This window comes from Marmota marmota, unplaced genomic scaffold, assembly GCF_001458135.2.
Source record: "Marmota marmota marmota unplaced genomic scaffold, marMar, whole genome shotgun sequence".
In the NCBI taxonomy this organism is placed as follows: domain Eukaryota; kingdom Metazoa; phylum Chordata; class Mammalia; order Rodentia; family Sciuridae; genus Marmota; species Marmota marmota.
Window position 1 is genome coordinate 1,903,320 of NW_025999880.1, and position 21,815 is coordinate 1,925,134.

A 21,815-nucleotide genomic window follows, 5' to 3' on the forward strand; every position below is an offset into this window, starting at 1 on the left:
TTGAGTGGAGCTGAAAAGACCAGTCAATAAGTGGTACACTATAACTTAAATCTAGCAACAATTTATAATGGTTTATCTCAAAGAAAAAAAATATAAAATCTATTCATTATTTTCATAAACTTACAACTAAAAAAGGAAAAGAACTCTTCCTAGTTTGCTGTTGAGACTTTGCTTTAGCTCTAACCAGTATTGCGCGTGACCATAGATCTAAGCCCTACAAGTAATTCACTGATTCTATACGAAAATGGATGGGAATGTGAATTAGTACAGTGGCAGACTTGGAGCAACTTGGTTTTCATTTTTTCTTTATTTTCAAGAAATGTGTAGTATTCTTGCTGCATTCTTACGTTACCTCTCGGTAAATGCTGAGGAAACATTCTCAGGCTCATCATACCCATATTCACCCAGATGTTAGACTGCTGTGTTCGAGTGGCAGGCTGCTGTCTCAAGAAGAGAAGATAGCGAGGAAATAATTCCAATTCTGGGATGTCTGTCTTGCTATTTCTGATCACCTATTGTAAATGATAAAAAGTGATCATTCTAAAAGAGTAAACCAAATTTGCCATTTAATCTCAGAGATTTATTCTTTCTTTGTAAAAATTACTTATTTATTTTTTGGTAGTGGGGATTTAACCCAGAAATGCTTTGCCACTGAGCTATATCCCTAGCCCTTTTATGTTACTTTTTATTTTGAGACAGAGTCTCAACTAAGTTGCTTATGGGCCTGATAAGTTCCTGGGGGTGGTTTCAAACTTGCAATCCTCCTTGAGATTTATCTTTTTTGGTACTGGAATTAAACTCAGGGGCACATCCCCAACCCTTTTTACTTTATATTTTGAGAAAGGTCTTGCTAAGTAGCTTAGAGCCTCAATAAATTGCTGAGGCTGGCCTTGAACTTGCAATTCTGCCTCAGCCTTCTGAGTTGCTGGGATTACAAACATCATGTCACCATGGTGAGATTTATTTTTAAACTAAAATATTTAATAAGTTTGTTATCTATATTTCAATAAATTACCGAAATTCATGTATTTAAATTACATAAGGTTGAATATTCTTAGGCTCCAGATCATAAAATCAACTCCTTGAGGGTACTTTCTTTTCTTTCATTTAAAAAGCAAGTAATGAACCAAGGCCCAGTGGTGCATGCCTGTAATCCCAGCTACTTGGCAGGCTGAGGCAGGAGGATTACAAATTTGAAGCTGGCCTTAGAAACTTAGGGAGATCCTGTCTCAAAATGAAAAAAGACTGGGGATATAGTTTAGGGGTATAGCGTCTCTGGGTTTGATCTCCAATACCAATAAACAAACAAACAAACAAATAAATTCAAGTAACAACAAAATTAAGGGAGAAGGATCCTTTAAATATTAACTATGATTATACTACACTCACACTATAACTTTTTCCTTTTACCTATTTCACGTGTTGTATACAAATGAGTGATATTTTAAAGACAAATTCATAGAATTGGAGTTACAAGTAAAAAGATTACATAAGTTTACATGCCATTACCTATATAGCCCTGTTGCCACCCAAAGTTTAGCAATCTACACTATTTCCAGTAATGTCTTTGAGTATGTAACTCTTACAAATTCTTATCCTTGAGCAACATTTTAAAAATCCCCATTTTGTTAATACATAGAAACAGTATTATACATTTGCTTAAAATTTTATTTCTTATGTTAAATAGTATATTATTTTTCCATATAAAAATTTACTATGTTTTTTAATTATGTTCTGCTTGTGTAACTGATCCATTCACATATTTTTTTTGCCTATGATTAAAACACCAAAATTGAGGTTTCACATTGTTGAAACAGTGTTTTTAAACAGATCCTTCCAAATAACCTGCTCCTCCGCTAACAGACACAGGTAAACATTAATATCAAAATATGTTTTTATGAGTATTAAGATTAGCATGTTTTCAGTTTTGTGTTCTAACAGGATAATATGGTTAACACTCAAACTCTCCGTGTGTGTGTGTGTGTGTGTGTGTGTGTGTGTAGTAGTATTGGAAGCTGAATCCATGGATGCATTACTACTGCACTACATTCCCACTGATGGACCTTTTCTTTTTCAGACAGGGTCTCAGTAAGTTGCCCAGGTTGGCCTCAAATTTGTGTTCCTCTTGCCTCAGTCTCCTGAGTAGCTGGCATTATCAGCACGTGTCACTGCACGAGTAATATTCAGATTCTTTAAAACAGAAAATCCTACAGACTCTTTAACAGTCTCAGGTGGTCAGGCTTTACTTTATTTCCCTTTGCACTAGTAATCAATGTCTCAAACCTTTAGGATTATTTCTCAAAAGTACTCCACATGTTTCAAAAATCACAGAGTGTGTTCTGTATGTAATTTGAAAAATTATCTTTGGGAGCTTCTGAATTCCTATATAAGCAGTAAGCAGTAATAAGAGTTTTTGTTGGCAGCCTTGTGGAGATAGCTAATTTGAGACTGGGGAATGCTGAGCCGCACATTGTGCCCTGTGCTGCCCAGATTAGTGAACAATATAGTCAGGAAGGCCAAAGGTGACCCCCAAGAAACCAAAGGGAAAGATGTATGCTTATGTTTTTTTTTCTGTGCAGATTTGCAGAGGAGAGCATAAGAGAAGTTCCTGTCAATTGTACAGAATTTTACAAGAAGTGCTCTGAGAAATGGAAGACAATGTCTGGAAAACATAAATTTAAAGAAATGGCAAAGGCAGATAAAGTATGCTATCATCGGGAAATGAAGAGTTATGGACCAGCTAAGGGAAGCAAAGAGAAAAAGGACCCTAATGCCCTCAAAGACCATCATCTGATTCTTACACCCCAAGATCAAATCTACAAATCCTGGTATCTCCATTGGAGACATGGCAAAAAAGCAGGGTGAAATGTAGAATAACTCAAGTGACAGCAAAAAGTAGCCATACATCACTAAGGCTGCAAAGCTGAAGGAGAAATACGAGAAGGATGTTGCTGACTATAAGTCTAAAGCAAAGTTTGATGGTGCAAAGGGTCCTGCTAAAGTTGGCTGGAAAAGGGTGGAAGAGGAAGATGAAGAAGAGGAGGACGAAGAGGAAGAAGAACAGGAAGAAGAGAAAGAGGAAGAAGGGGAGGAGAAAAATGAGTAAAAAACTTTATCCATCTCCTTGTGAATACCTTAGAGTAGAGGAACACTGTGATTGACATATCTTACGTGAGATGTGTCTGTTTCTTTCATTAGGTTCAAATATAGAATTTGATCAGGATCATATTGTAGTCTCTCAATGTGCTCCAGAAATTGTCAGTGGTTTACATGAGGTGGCCCTGGGTTTACAGAGCACCCTAAAACTGTATCAAAATTGTACATATTTCCAAACTTTTTTTATAAGCTTCTTAAAAATAATTTTTTAGACATTGATGGACCTTTATTTTATTCATTTATTTAAATGTGGTGCTGAGGATTGAACCCAGTGCCTCACACATGCTAGGCAATTGCTGAACCACTGAGCCACAACTGCAGCCCCATTTTTTAAAATAAAAAGGCACATTTGTGTTCTTCTTACTTTGTGTACTTTGTTGTTGGTGTGACAAGGCAATCGAAGATGTTTCTGGCATTTCTTTTTTAATTTGTAAGATAGTATTAACTATATAGTTATTGGTTAGAAATTCTCAATTATTAACTTTGCATCTCTCTAGTCTGTAAAAAGAATGAAACAGTGGCTGGGGTTGTGGCTCATCAATAGAGCACTCGTCTCTTACGTGTGAGACCCTGGGCTTGACCCGCAGCACCACATAAAAATAAATAAACAAAATAAAAATATTGTGCCCATGTATAACTAAAAAAATTTTTTTTTAAAAAAAGAACAAAACAATCAAGACAAACTATTGATGCTCCTTGCTTGGCGTTGAAGCCTTCCCTATAGGGTAAGATGCCTTTTGGAGGGCTGTAGTTTGGTGTAAACTGTGAAGCTGGACCTGTTGACATTGCAGTGGGCATCCATTTAGCTTTAAGTTGTCTTGTTTTTGTATATAGTGATATACCATTTTGCTGCCTTTATTAGTTTTGGAAAAAGGGGGATCAGCTGGCATGAGAAGCGATTGAAATTTTTTAAGTTAAATTCAGTAGATTTTAAACTTTGTTTTCAAGCAAACTGTAGAACTCTTCATTGTCAGCAAAGAGCCACTGCATCAATGAAATTTAAAGAATCTCCTGTATTTAAATATAATTTGCAACGTTATGTTATTTTTTGTATGTTTAGAATGCTGAAATGTTTTTGAAGTTAAATAAACAGTATTACATCTCAAAATAAATAAATAAAAATTTTAAAAAAGAACCTTCTCTGACATTCTCCTCTAAGACCACTGGAAGAAATAAAACTTGTCCATCTTTCCTAGACAGGCACTGACAACTGAAAAGCCAATCATAATTTCCTATGATCTCAGTTTAAATACACTGTTCAGAATAATAACTATAGTTTTATGACTACATAAAAATATCTCTGATAGAAGCTTAACTGATAATAAAGTAGGTTTTATAATACATATCTTTTCCCCCTGAAGATTAATAAGAGGTTTTGGAAGCAAATTATAATTTTAACAGATTCTCATATACAAATGCACACACATATCCACACACATTCACTTATATTTTAGTTGTTTTCTATAAACTTGTTCAAACTTGAATGTCTCACAACAAATGAGATGCAATATAATTCCTTTATCTAAAAACTAGTTTAGATGATCTTTACAGAAGATGTTAATCTGTCAAAACAAATTGTGCCTGTCTTTTTTGGTAACAGGGATTGAACTCAGGAGCGCTTAACTGAGCCATATCCTCAGGCCCTCCCCCGGCTTTTTTTTTGTATTTTCTTTAGAGACATGGCGTTGGTGAGTTGCTAAGGCTGGCTTTGAACTCATGATCCTCCTGTCTGAGTCTCCCCAGCTGTAGGGATTACAGGCAAGTTCTACTGTGCCCGGCAAATTGTGCCTTTTTTAAAAAAAATACTTATTTTTTGTAGTTATACATAATTTCTTCCTTCCTTCCTTACTGTGCCCAGCAAATTGTGCCCTTTTTTAATACTTATTTTTTATAGTTATACATAATTTCTTCCTCCCTCCCTCCCTCCGTGTCGCTCTCTCTCTCTCTTTCTTTCTTTCACTGAGGATAGAACCCAGTGCCTTGCACATGCGAGGCGAGCACTCTATCACTGAGCCATAACCCCAGCCCCAAATTGTGCCTACCTTTTGATATAGCAATTCTATTTATAGGCATTTACTTTAAAGAAATCATCACACATGATTAGAAAGAGAATGTTCAACAATTTAAAAGTAGAGGTAAACAAAATGTTCATTAGTAGGTGACTGGCTAATAAATTGTGATTTATCCACATAGGATATGTGTACACATATAATGTATATAAAGGAATACTATGAAATTACTAAAAATGATGGCATAGACCTAAATTTATTAACCTACACACATATCCACAGTATATATGCTAGATTAAAAACAGGGTATCATATGCCCTTCAACAGATGAATGGATAAAAAAACTGTGGTATATACACACAATGGAATATTACTCAGCAATAAGAGAGAATAAATCATGGCATTTACAGGTAAATGGATGGAATTAGAGAATATTATGCAAAGTGAAGTTGGCCAATCCCAAAAAACCAAAGGCTGAATGTTTACTCTGATAAGTGAGTGGATGCTGATCCATAATGGGGGAGTGGGTGTGGGATAAGTAGAAGAACTTTGGATGGGGCAAAGGGGCAGGGGACAGGAGATATGGGGGTAGTAAAGCTGGTGGAATGAGACAGACACCATTACCCTAGGTATATATATGATTGCATGAATGGTGTGACCCTACTTTGGGTACAACCAGAGAAGTCAAAAATTGTGTTCCATTTATACAATGAATCAAAGAGCATTTTGCTGTCATGTATACTTATTTAAACAAACAAATTTTAAGAATAGGGTATCATAACCCATCAGTTATAGTATGATTATATTTCATAAAATTATTCATTTATGAATATGGATAGGCACAGAAAAATAACTGATTTTGATTTTTGAAGTACTGGGGATTGAACCCAGGGCCTTGTGCATGCTAGGCAAATGTTCTACCACTGAGTTATATCCCCAGTTCAGAGAGATAACTGAAAGATGCACACCAAAATGTTAATAGTTGTTCCAGGTAGCAAGATGTAAAATGATTTTTATTTTTTTAATATATTGCTTAAACTGTTATTGACATGTATAATAAAATAGTTACTTTTTAAAAAGTGGTATGATTTATAAAGGTAAAAACACTTTTTAAAAAATTTCTTCCTTTGGGGCTGGGGTTATGACTCAGTGGTATAGCTCTCGCCTCACATGTGTGAGGCCCTGGGTTCAATCCTCAGCACCACATATAAATAAATAAAATAAAGGTATTGTGTACAATACAAAAAAAATTCTTCTTTTTAGATACACATGACAGTAGAGTGTATTTTGACATTTTATACATACATGGAGTATAATTTATTCTAATTAGGTTTCGATCCTTGTAGTTGTACATGGAGTTTCACTGCTCGTGAATGAACATAGGAAACATTAACGTAGGAAAGTTACAACCAGTTCTTTCTACTGTCTTTCCTATTCCTGTCTTCCCTCCCTTCCCTTCATTCTCCTTTGTCTAATGTGTGTTTGTATCTGCATATCAGAGAGAACATTTGATCTTTGGTTTTTTGGGATTGGTTTATTTCACTTATTATCAGAGTATCCAGATTCATCCATTTACAAGCAAAAGTCATTTGTTTTTATGGCTACACAATATTCCATTGTTGTATACACATTTTCTGTACTCATTCATCTATTGAAGGCACCTAGGTTGGCTCCATAGCTGAGCTATTGTGAACTGAGATGCTATAAACATTGATGTGGCCACACTACTGTAGTATGCAGATTTTAAGTCCTTTGGGTATATACCAAGGAGTGGGATAACTGGGTCAAAGGGAGAAAACACTTATTTGGAACCTCATATTTTAAATGTTTTTGAAGCAAACATTCCTGGAATCAGGCAAATTTACCATAACTAGAGATTAAAAAAAAAAAATCCTAAGCCAGTAAATAGATCTTTAGTTTATTTAAATTGTAGCTTAAAGTAATATATATATATATCTGGCATCAATGTAAAAAAAATGCTCTTTTGTGAGGCTCTGAAAATACCTGTTTAAAAATAATAATAATAATGATAATGCTGATAGTAGCTATAGTCAACATTTATTGACTACTATGAATGAAATGATATGCAAACCATACACATGATTTAATCCATAAAACAACTCTTGATGGGCTGGGGTTGTGACTCAGTGGTATAGCACTTGCCTGGCATGTGTGAGGGCACTGGGTTCAATCTTCAGGTCCACATAAAAATAAATAAATAAATAAAATTGTGTCCATCTACAACTTAAAAAAAAAAAAACAACTCTAATGAGGTAGGTAAAATTATTCATATTTTACAGATAAGAAAACTTAAGATTTAAAAAATTTGAATATGATGTATCACAATAAACAATGAAGTTTCAAGAAATGAGATTAACTCAAGAATTGTTTCGTGCTCCCTCTGCAAACAGATAAAAAAGAATTATCTATCAAACCTGATCTGAATACAGTAGTGTTTTTTTTTTGAGGTGCTGGGGATTGAACCCACGGCCTTGTGCATGTGAGGCAAGCAAACTACCTACTGAGCTATATCCCCAGCCTATAGCAGTGTTTTGTAGCTCACAAATACAAACCCTAAATTCTTCATAGCCATTAAATATAATTTTTATCAAATATAATCATTATTACCTCAAAATCACTTTGAAAAGCTTTAATGAATACTTTTACTCTTTATGGAAGTTAAGTTACCATGTCTCAGCTAAACAAAACTTGAACACCATAAAAGAGTGTTTCTTTTCTTTTTTTAAACAATTTTTTTTTTTAAATTTACCATCTTGACCATTTTTTTAATCTTTATTTTTATGTGGTGCTGAGAATTGAACCCAGTGCCTCACGCATGCCAGGCAAGCGTGCTACCACTTGAGCCACATCCCCAGCCCCAAAAGAGTGTTTCTTATATACTAAAATAAATTTTATTACAAGGTATTTTTACTTCATTGACAATATAAACAGTATAGTTCAGGGGAATGAGTCTTGCTGTTTACTGTATAACAAATGATGCTATATAAGTAATTTACTAATATTTTACTGTTACATACTCCAACTCCTTTATTTTATTTCATCTAAATGACTCATCCTAATGATTGCAACAATTAGAATTCACTGGCTTTGAATTCTTTTTAAAAATATTTCTAGTTGTAGATGGACAAAATGTCTTTATTTTATTCATTTATTTTTACACGATGCTGAAGATCTATCCCAGAGCCTCACACGTGCTAGGCAAGCACACTACTGCTGGAAGCCATCTGTGAAATTACATGAGTATCTTCTCTCGGCATGGAAGCCAGGGAGAAATAGGCCCTGGCATTGGGAACTTTCTGTGGCTCTCCCATGGCAATTGATTGCCCAATGCATGTGACCTTTCCCTCCGCTCTGCTAGGAAGGTTCCTCATAGTAGCTCCTTAGATGGGTATAACCCCTTAGGTACTAAACAGCTCACCTTTAACCTTTTTTGGAAAATAATTTTCTATGGAAGGCCTTTGATGTCTTCAATATAAACAAAGCAGGCGCAGGCGCCATCTTTGCCAGAAGCTCAATCCCTGTGATCAGCTTGCCTGTCCTGCCCCCGGCTTCTGAAACTACTTTCTGTGTTCAGTGGTTTTCTCTGTTTTATTTCTCAGCCAGCCCATTCCAACCGAGGGAAACCCCATTTCCACTAGCCCCTGCCCCGGAAGAGGGCAGGATACTATCACTGAGCTACAACCCTAGCCTGGCTTTTGAATTATGATCTTTTATATGCTCCCCCTTCAAAAGATAAACCAAAAAAATCCAACCAAATTTACAAAGATACCTAATTGGTATCTTTGTAATAGTAATTTCAGAAATAACTTTTATACCACTCATTACATTTACTGAACTTTTTGAACCTGGTGTTCTGTCTTCCTTCACCCCTGGCCTAAGGTCTTAGGTGATTTCTCCATTTATCTGAATGATTCATTTAACAGCTTACCCTCATAATTCCTTAACTTTATTTAGTCAGTGACTATTCTTGGTACTCCATGTTAGCCACTCAATTCCATTAGCATATCAATATATGCTGGCATCTAATAAGTGTTTACTACATACTGAATGAATAGATATGGATGTGAAGGAATCTAAAAGTATTTGTTTAATTAATTTCAGCAGGTTCTGAATATTCTGCTACAATAGGGTAGGAACTAATTTTGGATTCATATAGAGAAGTAATAAAAAAACCCACTTTTGTAACTACTTATGTAAGACATTATTAGCTACACTTACTGGTCTAGGTAGAGCCAGGTTTGCTCCATACCAATGATAAAGTGCTCTCCATACAGGTTCTGGAACCATTTCATAATCTCTTCCATGGATTAGCTGTGGAGTTCGTTTTAATCGGCCTCCTTCTAGTGTTAATGATGTAGCCTTAGAAAGAATGAAATGTGAAGGAATAAAATTTAAGTGTCGATTTTTAATAGCAAGAAGTCTGTTGTGCATTAACAAAACTTAGGAGAACAAACTCATATGTTGCTGCCCAGCTCATGTTGTGGGAAAACACAATTTTCAGAGAGATTTTTATTTTTTGGTTTTCAAATAAGGTATTTAAGAATGGAAACTTCCATATATACATGAAACACCATTTTCACAGCTTTCCTAAGAATAACAACAGTATTTACAAGGAAAACTATTTCAAAGCAAGTATTACGACAATTCTCACAGAAATATACTATGTTAAGAGATTTCCATCTACAACAGGTTAGTTAAAATGAGCCACACATTTTGCTATGTGCCAAAACCTCTAAAATGAAACCTACTGGCAACTTGAAAGAGAATAATTTTAAGGTTAGAAGAAAAATTACATACCTTTACTGGTTCTTGAGTTACTAGTGGCTGGTTATCAATAGCTCCTGGTTTCTGAGGATTAAGGTGCAACAGAATATTCCCATTGGCTCCTAGCAAACACTGGTTGTTATTGTCAGAAGTGTTATGTTGTCGAGCAAAGCACATATCTGTCCCTGGTGTTGTAGAATACAGAAAGCCTATATGAGAAAAAAGGATGGAGTCTCTTTATTTTTAGCTACTATACATAAATAGGCTTGAATATATGAATGCAAATGTCCATATATTGAGCTAATGCTATTATTTTGTTGGCACAACAGTATGATTTGGATAAATCTGTATGAGACAGGAAACACACACACACACACACACACACACTTTTTTTTTTGGTATCAGGGACTGCACCTAGGGTTGCTCTACCATTGAGCTACACCTCCAGACTTTTTTATTTAGAAGTCTTGTAAAAGGAAATCAGTGTATGCATCAATATATTGGCGTTTCTTCTATCATGTTTTCTAGATCCTATGTTTTCTTCTAGCAGTTACAAAGTTTCTGGTCTAATTCCTATTATCTTTGATTTACTCTGAGTTGACTTTTGTGCAGGGTGAAATAGAAGGATGTAGTTTCATTCTTCTGCATATGGGATGGATTTGTTTATAGCCTTTACAATTTCTTTGTCAGTCAGTTAGTTCCTCTATCCCTAATTTCTCCAGCACAATTAAAATGAATGGGTGATAGATTCTGTTAAATGCTTTTTCTGTGTCTATTGAGATGGTCATGTGATTCTTGTCTTAAAGCTATTAATGTAGTGAACTGCATTTATTAATTTGTGTATGCTGAACCAATCTTGCATCCCTGAGATGAAACCCATTTGATCATGGTATACTAAATTCTCAATGTGTTTTTGAGTGTGATTTGCCAGTATTTTATTAAGGAATTTTGCATCTATGTACATGAGGAATATGGTCTGAAGTTTTATTTCCTTGATGTACCTTTGTCTGATTTTGGGATCAGGGTAATATTGGCTTCATAGAATGAAATTGGCAGTGCTCCCTCCCTTTCTATTTCATGCAATAATTTTAGAAGAATTTGCTTCAGTTCCTCTTTAAAGGTCTGGAAGGAACTTGGCCAAGAATCCATCTGGTCCTGGGTTTTTCTTTTGAATATTTTTATTGTTGTTGTAGATGGACACAATATCTTTATTTTATTGATTTATTTTTATGTTGTGCTGAGGAACAAACCCAGTGCCTCACACATTCTAGGCAAGTACTCCAACACTGTGCTACAACTCCAGCCCCCTGGGCTTTTCTTTGTTGAAAGACTTTTAATTGCTACTTTGATCTTACTGCCTGATATTGGTCTGTTTAAGTTTTCTACATCTTTATGATTCAATTTGGTCAGGTCATTTCTGTCTAGCAATTTGTTAGTATCTTTGAGATTTTCTAGTTTATTGGAGTAAAAACTTTCAAAAATAGTTTCTAATGACCTTCTGGATTTCAGAAGGATCTGTGGTGATATCTCCTTTTTCATCTTTAATTTTGCTGGTTTGGATCTTCTTTTGGTTAGTTTGACTAAGCATTCATAAATTCTGTTTATCTTTTCAAAGAACCAACTCTTTGTTGCACTAATCCTTTGCATTTTTAAATTTTCAATTTCACTAATTTTGGCTCTGATCTAATTATTAATTATTGTAGAACTTAATTATTAATATTATAAATATACATTTTTTCTCTCTTCTACTGATTTTAGAGTGAGTTCTTTTTCTAGGGCCTTGCGGTATAACATTTATTTGAGATTATTTGGGAACTCAATGCTATAATTTTTTTTCTCTTAGCACTACCTTGATATTGTCTCAGAGATTTTGATATGTTACATCTCTTTTCTTGTACTGTTTCCAAGAACTTTTTAAATTTCTCCTTTGATTTCTTCTATGATCCATTCTATATTCAAAAGTATATCATTTAATCAAGATGTTAAAAAAGGTTTTGTTTTTATTGATTTCTAATTTCATTCCATTATGATCTGATAGGATGTAAGAAATTATTATTATTTATTGTTATTTGCAAAGACTTGCTTTGTGTCCTTAAATATGATTTATTTTAGACAAAGTTCTATGTGCTACTGAGAAGAAAGTGAATTCAGTCACAGAAATAAAATATTCTAGAGATGCCTGTTAGATTCATTTAATTAATAGTATTTTTTTAGTTCTGAACAATCTTCACTTAGTTAGCTCTGGACAACCTATCTAACGGTGAGGGAGGTATGTTGAAATCACCCAGTATTACTTTAACGTGGCTACTTCGTTCTTAAAAATTGAGAAGGGTTTGTAATATGTACATAGGTGTACTGACATTTGGAGCATTAATATTTATAATCATATCTTGTTTTGAGATAATTGCCTTAATCAGTATAAAGTGACATTTTTTTGTCTCTTCTGATTAATTTTGGCTTTAAAGTCTACTTTGTCTGATATGAGAAAGCTAGCCCTGCTTGCTTTCTGTCTCCATTTGCATAGCATATTTTTCCCCATCCTTTCACCTTTAGCCTGTGAATGTGTTTGTTCATAAGGTCACTTGTAAACAACATATGGTAGGGTCTTGTTTTTTTGATCCATTCTGCCAATCTATGTCTTTTGATTGGAAAGTTTAGACCATTTACATTCATTCTGTGTTGTTATAGAGACTATTTTTATTTCCTGACCTTTTTTTTTTTTTAATTTTTAGTTGTAGATGGATACAATGCTTTTATTTTTTATGTGGTGCTATCAGATACAGTGTGCTAGGCAAGCACTCTACCCATGAGCTACAACGCAAGCCCTATTTCTTGACATTTTATTTTTAATACTTCATTTACCCTGATTTTCATTTAACTGACTATATAATTCTAGTGAGAGTCATCCCTGTGTTGGCTCTTAATGAAATACTTCAACTAATATGTTTTATGGTGCAGGCTCTGTGGTTAAAAATTCTTTTTAGTTTCCGCTTATCATGAAAGATTTTAATTTCTTTGTCAATCACGAAGGATAGTTTTGTTAGATATAGTATCCTTGGTTGGCACCTGTTTTCTTTTAAGGCTTGGTGTACATTATTCCAAGTCCTCCTGGTTTTTAGGGTCTAGGTTGAGAAATCAGTTGAAATTCTTTTTTTTAAAGAGAGAGGGGAGGGGGAGAGAGAGAGAGAGAGAGAGAGAGAGAGAGAGAGAGAGAGAATTTTAATATTTTTTTATTTTTTTGTTTTCGGCAGACACAACATCTTTGTTTGTACATGGTGCTGAGGATCGAACCAGGGCTGCACGCATGCCAGACAGGCGCACTACCGCTTGAGCCACATCCCCAGCCCTCTCTCTCTTTTTTTTTTAATATTTATTTTTTTTTTAGTTGTAGTTGGACACATTAAACTTGTTTTATTTATTTTTATGTAGTGCTGAAGATTGAACCCAGGGCCCTGCATGTGCTAGGCAAGCGCTCTACCGCTGAGCCATAATCCCAGCCCAAGAATTCAGTTGAAATTCTAATTGACTTACTTCTAAATGAGAGCTGCCAGTTTTCTCTTGCAGTTTTGAGAATTCTATTCACATTCTGTATATGAGGCATTTTAATTATAATGTGTTTTGGAGAGGATTTTTTTGATCTTGCCTATTTGGAGTTCTAAATGTGTCTTATATTTGGATTTCTATATTGTTCCCAAGATTTGGAAAATTTTCTCATATTATTTCATTGAAAGGTTGTACATTCCTTCAGTTTTGTTATCCCAAATTTCTTGAATCTTTTGGTCATATTTTTTTAATTTTAATTTTTATTTATTTATTTTTTAATTTTTTATTGTTGGTTGTTCAAAACATTACATAGTTCTTGATATATCATATTTCACACTTTGATTCAAGTGGGTTATGAACTCCCATTTTTACCCCATATACAGATTGCAGAATCACATCCGTTACACATCCATTGATTTACATATTGCCATACTAGTGTCTGTTGTATTCTGCTGCCTTTCCTATCCTCTACTATCCCCCCTCCCCTCCCCTCCCCTCCCCTCTTCTCTCTCTACCCCCTCTACTGTCATTCATTTCTCCCCCTTGTATTATATTTCCCTTTCCCCTCACTTCCTCTTGTATGTAATTTTGTATAACCCTGAGGGTCTCCTTCCATTTCCATGCAATTTCCCTTCTCTCTCCCTTTCCCTCTCACCTCTCATCCCTGTTTAATGTTAATGGTCATAGTTTCTTAATATCTTTTCTTCATTGTTGACTTTATTTTCAAGGTTACATAGTTTGTTTTCAAGGCCTAAGAATCCGTCTTCAAAGTACTTTCGTTGATTAGTGATACTTTCATTTGAATTTTTAACTTGATTTAATGAGTTTTTTATTTCAGGATTTCTTTTTAGTTCTTTTTCTGAAGGTTTATTGAAATGATCTTTCATTTCTTATATTTTTTCTTTTTTTATATTACATATGTATTTTTTATGTAAAACTATTGTATTTTTGATTAATTTTTAATTTTATTAGTTTTTATTTGTTCCATATTCATTGGTGCATTATAATTGTACATAATGGTGGTCCTGTATTTTCTAAGTTCATTCCTTCCATGTTCTTTCAGCTCACTGAACTTTTTAACTATAAACTTTCTAAATTCTTTTTCTGACATTTCCTTCATCATAGTGTCAATGGGATCAGGTGTTGAAGTGTTGTGGGCTCTTTGTGGTTGTTTGTTCCCTTGCTTTTTCATACTGTTTGGATGTATACGAATCTGGTAGAATGATTACCATGTCTACTTTTATGAAGTGACTGTATGGTGAGCTTCTTTTTCTTAAGTGCCCTGAGTTTGGTGAATACCCAGGTATTGATACTTTCACTCAACATGTGTCCTCTACTATTCCCAATATCAGCACCACTTTGAGAGAAGGCACTACTCTGTATTAACTATAATCACTTTAAGCAAAGAGCCATCTACAAATCAACCTTAGGAAAAATAAAAACTTGTTGAAAATGTTTTCCACAGTTCCTCTATTATGGGTGTAAAATTGAAGTAATGTTCTGGAATATGTTGAAAAGTTAGTTATTAAAGACAGTAAGATTACTATTACATTACTTAGGGGGCTGAAAGGGAAGGAGAGAAAAACTGGGCAAAGGAGGACAAAAAAAAAAAAAAAACAAGAAGGGCTTGAATTCAAGGATCCTTTACCACCAAGCTAAATCTCCAGTCCTTTTATTTTGAGACATAGGGTCTCACTAAATTGCTTAGGGACTCATTAAGTTCCTGGTATTATAGGTACACTAGCCACTGTGCCCAGCCCAAATCTAAATTTATTGACAAAATAAATTTAAAAGCAATATGGAAAGATATTGCTTGATTAATGAAAACTGAAAATATTTTCACATTAAGAGATTAATAAGTATAATACAGAAAAATTTTTATTTGGAAAACTATTAATAGGTTCAAGAATCTTATAATAGAACCCAGTGGTGTGTAAACACTGAATTACATCCCCAGTCCCCCACTTTTTCTTTAAAATTTTCAGACAGGGTCTCATTAAGTTATCCAATTTGGCTTTAACTTATGGTCCTCCTTCCTCTGCCTATTGAGTCACTGAGATTATAGGCATCAGCCACTGCACCAAGCTATAACTACCCATTTTATTCAAAACTTATTTTTGTGAATGGAACCCTAATACCCAGTACTCCACTTACCATACCATTTGCCAAAGTAGGCTTGGTTAAGAACTAACCATGGGAATCAAGTCATATTTACCACTGCCAGCAGTTTCCGAGGCTTCAGATGCAGTAGAAATATTGTCTGAAAATTTCTCTTCTGTGGTATTCACATAACTGAGGTTGCCTCCAATTTTATCTTCACCTTGCTCCACAGAATGTAGTGCTGTTCCGAAGGAAAATTTCCCTCCATTCAGAACAGATGATGGCTCAATTACAACAGGGTTGGCATCCTAATGTCATGAAGTCAAGAGATAAAAAAGCAAAATTTAATCATCTAATAACTACATGTCCTTCAAAAAACAAATCTCAGAAAAAAAAATGAATTACACAATCATCTATTATTTCCTATCCTTTTGGGAGGGTTGAAAGTCATTCTAAACTATTTGAATATGTACTAAATTTTAATCTCTTTAAGAGGGAAGGATGAGTGTGTATATTATCAATTCATCCATTTATAATATATTTTTATATATAGTTGGCAAAAAAGAATGTTAAAGACTGAAGGACTCCACCACATACCTAACTGATTTTATTCTGTTGGATACTTTTTATTTTCCCTGCACAGGGAATTGAAGCTAACATCTCATATATGCTAGGCAAATTACCACTGAACTATATTCCCTGCTATGCTATATGATACTATGCTATTACTTTATGACATGGCCCAGATAAATTGTCCAGGTTGATTTCAAATTTGTAATCCTCCTGTTCCAGCTTTACAAGTAGTTGGAATTACAGGTATGTCCCACCATGTAAGAAGTTCATTCATTTTTATTATTAAAGATTATAAGATCACTGTAGAATAAAATAAAAATAAATATCCTATGTACTCAGATTCCATAATTTAACAATAACTACAGTTGACTATTTTTTTTTTTTTTTTGTACCAGGGATTGAACTCAGGGGCTCTCACCGACTGAGCCACACCCCCAGCCATATTTTGTATTTTATTTAGAGACAAGTTCTCAATAAATTGCTTGGCGTCTGTCTTTTGCTGAGGCTGGCTTTGAACTCGAGATCCTTCTGCCTCAGCATCTTGTGTCACTGGGATTATAGGTGAGCGCCATTTAGTTGACATTTTGATGTGGGTTTTTTTTTTTTTTTTTGGTTTTGCTTATTACATTTTATTTTTTGGTACCAGGGATTAAACCTAAGGATGCTTAACCATTGAGCCACATCCCAGCCCCTTTTTGAGACAGGGTCTCACTAATTTGCTTATTAGGCCCTTGCTAAGTTGTTGAGACCAGCTCTGAACTTGCGATTCTCCTGCTTCAGTCCTCTGTGCTGGCTGAGATTACAGGTGTGTGCCTCCATGCCTGGCATGTTTTCTCTATTTCTTTTCTTATTCTATTTACTTATTTTTGTGATACTGGTGACTGAGCCCAAAGCCCCATACATACTAAGCAAGTGCTTCAACTCTGAGCTATATCACCAGCCCTTTTTATTTTATTTTTCAGATAAGATCTTACTATGTTGCTCCTGCCTTAGCCTCCTGGGTATCTGGGATTATAAGCGATGTGCCACCAAACTCAGTTGTTTTTCTTTATATCTTACGACTAAAAAATATATATTTGGGGCTGGGGTTGTGGCTCAGCGGTAGAGCACTCGCCTAGCACGTGTGAGGTGCTGGGTTCAGCACCACATAAAAATAAATGAATGAAATAAAGGTATTGTGTTCAACTAAAAAAAATATTTAAAAAAATGTGTTTGTAGAAGATGAGTGAAGTACTACTTGAGTTATAAAATTTCTTCAGAGCTGACTGCTAAAAGATCCAAAGATTGATAGTATTTATCTGGCTTACAGATTAATGAGGAAAAAACAGCTAAAAAATGTTGAGCAATGTTTCTCTAATAATACTGGCTAAAATTAGAGAAGTCATAATTGCTATAAAAGAAACAAAAACATAAACTCTGCTATTATTTATATGCTAGGACTTGGAGTTTTGTCTTTTAAATTTGATATTTACATAGTAATCTTTTCTTTTTTGCAGCACTGGGAATCAAACCCTGAGTCTTGCACATACTAAGCAAGTGCTGTACCTTTGAGCTACATTCCTAGCCCTATTGTACAGTTTTATCTACTATAGCTCATGTCAAGAGTTTACTGAATGCCACTGAATTCTTTTGTACATGCTATTGTCTATCTTCTCAGGTGCCTATGGGATTCTGATGTACTGGTTAATCCTTTTAGTCTTTCTTTCAGCTTCTACACTTCTTGACTTCTAGTGAAATAGCTAACTTTATCCATTCAACTAATCCTATCATTATTTTCCTTAAAATAAAAAAACGATCAAATCAATCATGGTTATACACTGTAGAATCTTCAAGAAACATTGCCTCTTTTTTTTTTAAAGGTATTGTGTCCATCTATTATTTATTTATTTATTTATTTAAAGATAGAGTGAGAGAGGGAGGGACAGAGAGAATTTTTAATATTTATTTTTTAGTTTTCGGCGGACACAACATCTTTGTTTGTATGTGGTGCTGAGGATCAAACCCGGGCTGCACACATGCCAGGCGAGCGCGCTACCGCTTGAGCCACATCCCCGGCCCCACATTGCCTCTTTTTGACGGAATTGTATGTTTCTGGCTTCTTAGAGATTTTATTTTTTTAAATTAAACATCAACAACAGATTTCATTTTGTTTTTATTGACTTCTAGATCTGAAATTATCTGATATTATCCTAGAAGTCTATGCTTTCAGAAGATAGCTTTCCAGATAAATAAAAGATTCACATATGGTGAGACATTTCCTTGCTTTGAGTCATTGATCCTCAAAGAGTTAAGGGATACTTTACTGTAACAATCCTATTTTGAGAATTTTATAATTACCTCTGAGTTGTATAAAAAGTTTATGTGTTCCAAAATATTAGTCAGATTTCATCTTTTTTTCCTATTCATGATATTCCTTCACATATAAACAATAAATATTAATGATCTTTTTCTAACTACTACATATAAATTAATGCTATTTTATTCTCTGGTCTTTAATTATCCTCAAGAAATAGAAGAAGCAGCACAACATGCCTGTAATGCCAGTGAGAGGCTAATGCATGAGGATTTCAAGTTGTGGGCCAGCCTGGGCAACAAAGCAAGACTGGTTTCAGAGGTATAGTACATGGCTGGCTGACTCCATTGCTCTGGGTCCAAGGTGAGGCAGAACATCATGGCAGAAGGGAACGCCAGAGGAAAGCAGTTCATGAGGTGGCAACGAAGAAGCAGAGAAAGCTTAATGATCTTAAATTACTATATTATGTTAATTTTACATTTCAGTATTCTGAAATGCTGGTTTTGGAAAAATTAGGATATATGGGGTAATGGAAAAAGTACTAAGATATACTGAGCTCCACATCTAAATGGGTAAGAAAGTAATTGATTAATATAGCTTTTTATTATAAAACCTAAAGAGAAGCTTCATTTGGAAGCCCAGAAGCTTCATTTGGAAACTGAGAGAAGAGAGGCACTTTAAAGTACATTCTAGTTTTAAAGTTCAGTAAAACTAAACAGTAATATCTGTACATAAATAGTAATAGCTACTCTCTGATAGGTCTCAAAATGACACTCATATATACTATAATGATAACAATTTCAACATTTCTCTTCACTTAAGTTTTTACTTATAAGAAAAAATCTTGGCTCTATAATTGGTAAGATCTCAGAAGCAAAGATACAATTATATATTCAAGTGAATGAATCATAGTCAACCTGAGTTAAACCATACCAAGAAAGGATGCCTTAATTTCCTGCTTCCTTGGTTTGTGATTTTTTTCATTTTGGCATTACACATGTAAAACATATTGTCTGCCCTCACAGAAAATTTGTAACTCACATAAGCAAGTATGTCATTCTGTAAAGAGAAAATATAACTAAAGCTAATTGATAACTTAGGTAGACATATGATGCCCAGAGTAAACGCAAGTTTGTTTTTTTAAAATATTTTTTTAGTTGTAGATGGACACAATAACTTTTTATTTATTTATTTTTATGTGGTGCTGAGGATCAAACCCAGTGCCTCACAACTGCAAGGCAGGCACTCCACCACTGAGCTCCACCTCTAGCCCCTAAAGTCAAGTTTTTGACATGTTAAAAACTCTTAATTTTGTTTTAAAGAAGGCAATTTGTCAATGTTGCTATGTGTGGAAAAACAAAATTTAAATCACAAACTAATTACTACAGCTGCTGCTACAACTACTGCTACTTACTACTACCACTACTGACTCTAAAGTTACTTAGGGAAGTGTTTCACATATATTAACTTATTTAATTGACATAACATCCTCATTAATATAGGTTTACTATCATTATTTCATTTATCTATTGATTGACTGATTGATTATTGGGGGTGCCAGGGATAGAACTCAGGGGCACTCGGCCACTGAGGCACATCCACAGCCTTATTTTATATTTATTTAGAGACAGAGTCTCACTGGGTTGCTTAGTTCCTTGAGGTTGCTGAGGCTGGCTTTGAACTCACGATCCTTCTGCCTCAGCCTCCCAAGCTGCTGGGATGGATAACAGGTGTGTGCCAGTGTGCCCCGCAGTTTATTATTAACCCCACTCTTCATATGTGGAAATTGAAATAAAGGACAAATTATTTGTTGAAGGTCATATGGAAAGGTACAGGGACAGAACTCCAATACAGAGTGTTCACATTCACAACAATTATCTTATACTTTCTCATAACAGCTAATACTTATTCAGTACTTACTATGTATTGTTTTATTTCTAAAAAATGTTACATGAATTTTAGGAAATTATTTTTTATTTAGTAAAGAATATTTTCCTAATATATATCTTCAGAAAGAATTGCTACTACAAAGGAGACCCAATCATTGACTACCTTAATTTTGTCTCTCTCTGGCCTGTTCTTTTCTGAGTAATTTTTTTTAATTGACTTTTAAAAACTTTGTTCTGAGTAATTCTTTACCTCAGTCTACCTTCAATTGCAGGATTCTAGATCTCAGAGATAAACATCTTGTGACAGAAATTGAAATTGCCTGCTGAGCATCATCAATTTTTTTGGCCCTGACAAGATTCTGCACAACCAGACCCAGGATAGTAATAAACCAGACTACAGCCTGACCAAGATTTCTGGCTCTGAAAACACCCTCAACTCTTACCTTTTCTGTTACCTATTAAATCCTAAAGCTATTATTGACACCATGAAGACAGTACTTAGATCTGTCTCCTAAGTGTGGCCATACTTGAGAATAAATTTCTTTCCTGCTTTACCATTAATTTTTCAATTTGGTTTTTTGAGGTCAGGAGCCAAGCCTGGTCCATTCATACCCCTCTGCACCCAAGAGCCATGCCTTTGGTCAGGACTCTACAGTAATATCACTCTACGTATTAATAAGCTGTCAATGTCCCTGCCTCCTCCTTCTCCATATTAAGTGGTACTTTCTGCTCAGGTGTCTCATAACAGTTGGCTTTTAAGTAGATTAAAAAATCTGCATTTGATAGACCCACCCAAGACAAAATACAGAACATCAGAGTGGGTAAAGGAATAGATTCTCCCTTGTAAATCTTTCCCTTACTATACCTCCCCTAGTTCCTCAAATGCACAATAAGGTATAAACTAGGTTCATGTTCTTAGCAGTGTACTTCTGCTTATAAGGGACGGACATGCACATAAGACCCAAACCTCTATTATATTCCTACACAAAATAAAAAGTAATAAATCTGATATAAAATTAGGTTTGTGTCTATATGTGGTAAAATATTAATAACTAGTCATTTTAGGGCCAAACTAAGAATATAAAGACCAAAAAGTGTGTCAAAATAGACTGATGATGTACTCCAATGTTTTTGTTTACTATCTGTACTCAACGTTACCCACCTACAAGATCCCTAAATCACCTGCCTACTTTTATTCCTTCAGAGATACCCAAGGTCATGTTTGTTAATTAATATTTTATATTTGAAAACATACTATAACTGTGTGCTGTGGCACATGCCTATAATCCCAGTAATTTGGGAGGATGAGGCAGGAGGATGCCAAGTTTGAGGACAGTCTCAGCAACTTAGTGAGATACTGCCCCCAAACAAATACATAAAATAAACAGGGATAGGGATGTAATTCAGTGGTAAAGTGCCTCTGGGTTCAACTCCAAGTACAAAAAAAAAAAAAAAAAAATAAAATAC

General features: G+C 34.7%; 1 protein-coding gene and 1 pseudogene across 1 annotated transcript in view; one reads left to right on the forward strand and one right to left on the reverse strand.

Moving 5' to 3' along the window:
• The window catches only part of Usp32 (ubiquitin specific peptidase 32), a 78,010-nt gene that overhangs the window by 40,560 nt on the left and 15,635 nt on the right, over nucleotides 1-21,815 (reverse strand). The window contains exons 8-11 of the mRNA XM_015495368.2: nucleotides 15,709-15,901; nucleotides 9,984-10,159; nucleotides 9,405-9,545; nucleotides 395-512 (exon numbers count right to left, since the gene is read on the reverse strand). Of these exons, the coding sequence (XP_015350854.1) occupies nucleotides 395-512; nucleotides 9,405-9,545; nucleotides 9,984-10,159; nucleotides 15,709-15,901 (628 nt within the window). The remainder of the gene's footprint in view (nucleotides 1-394; nucleotides 513-9,404; nucleotides 9,546-9,983; nucleotides 10,160-15,708; nucleotides 15,902-21,815) is intronic.
• Nucleotides 522-3,129, forward strand: LOC107150635 (annotated as a pseudogene).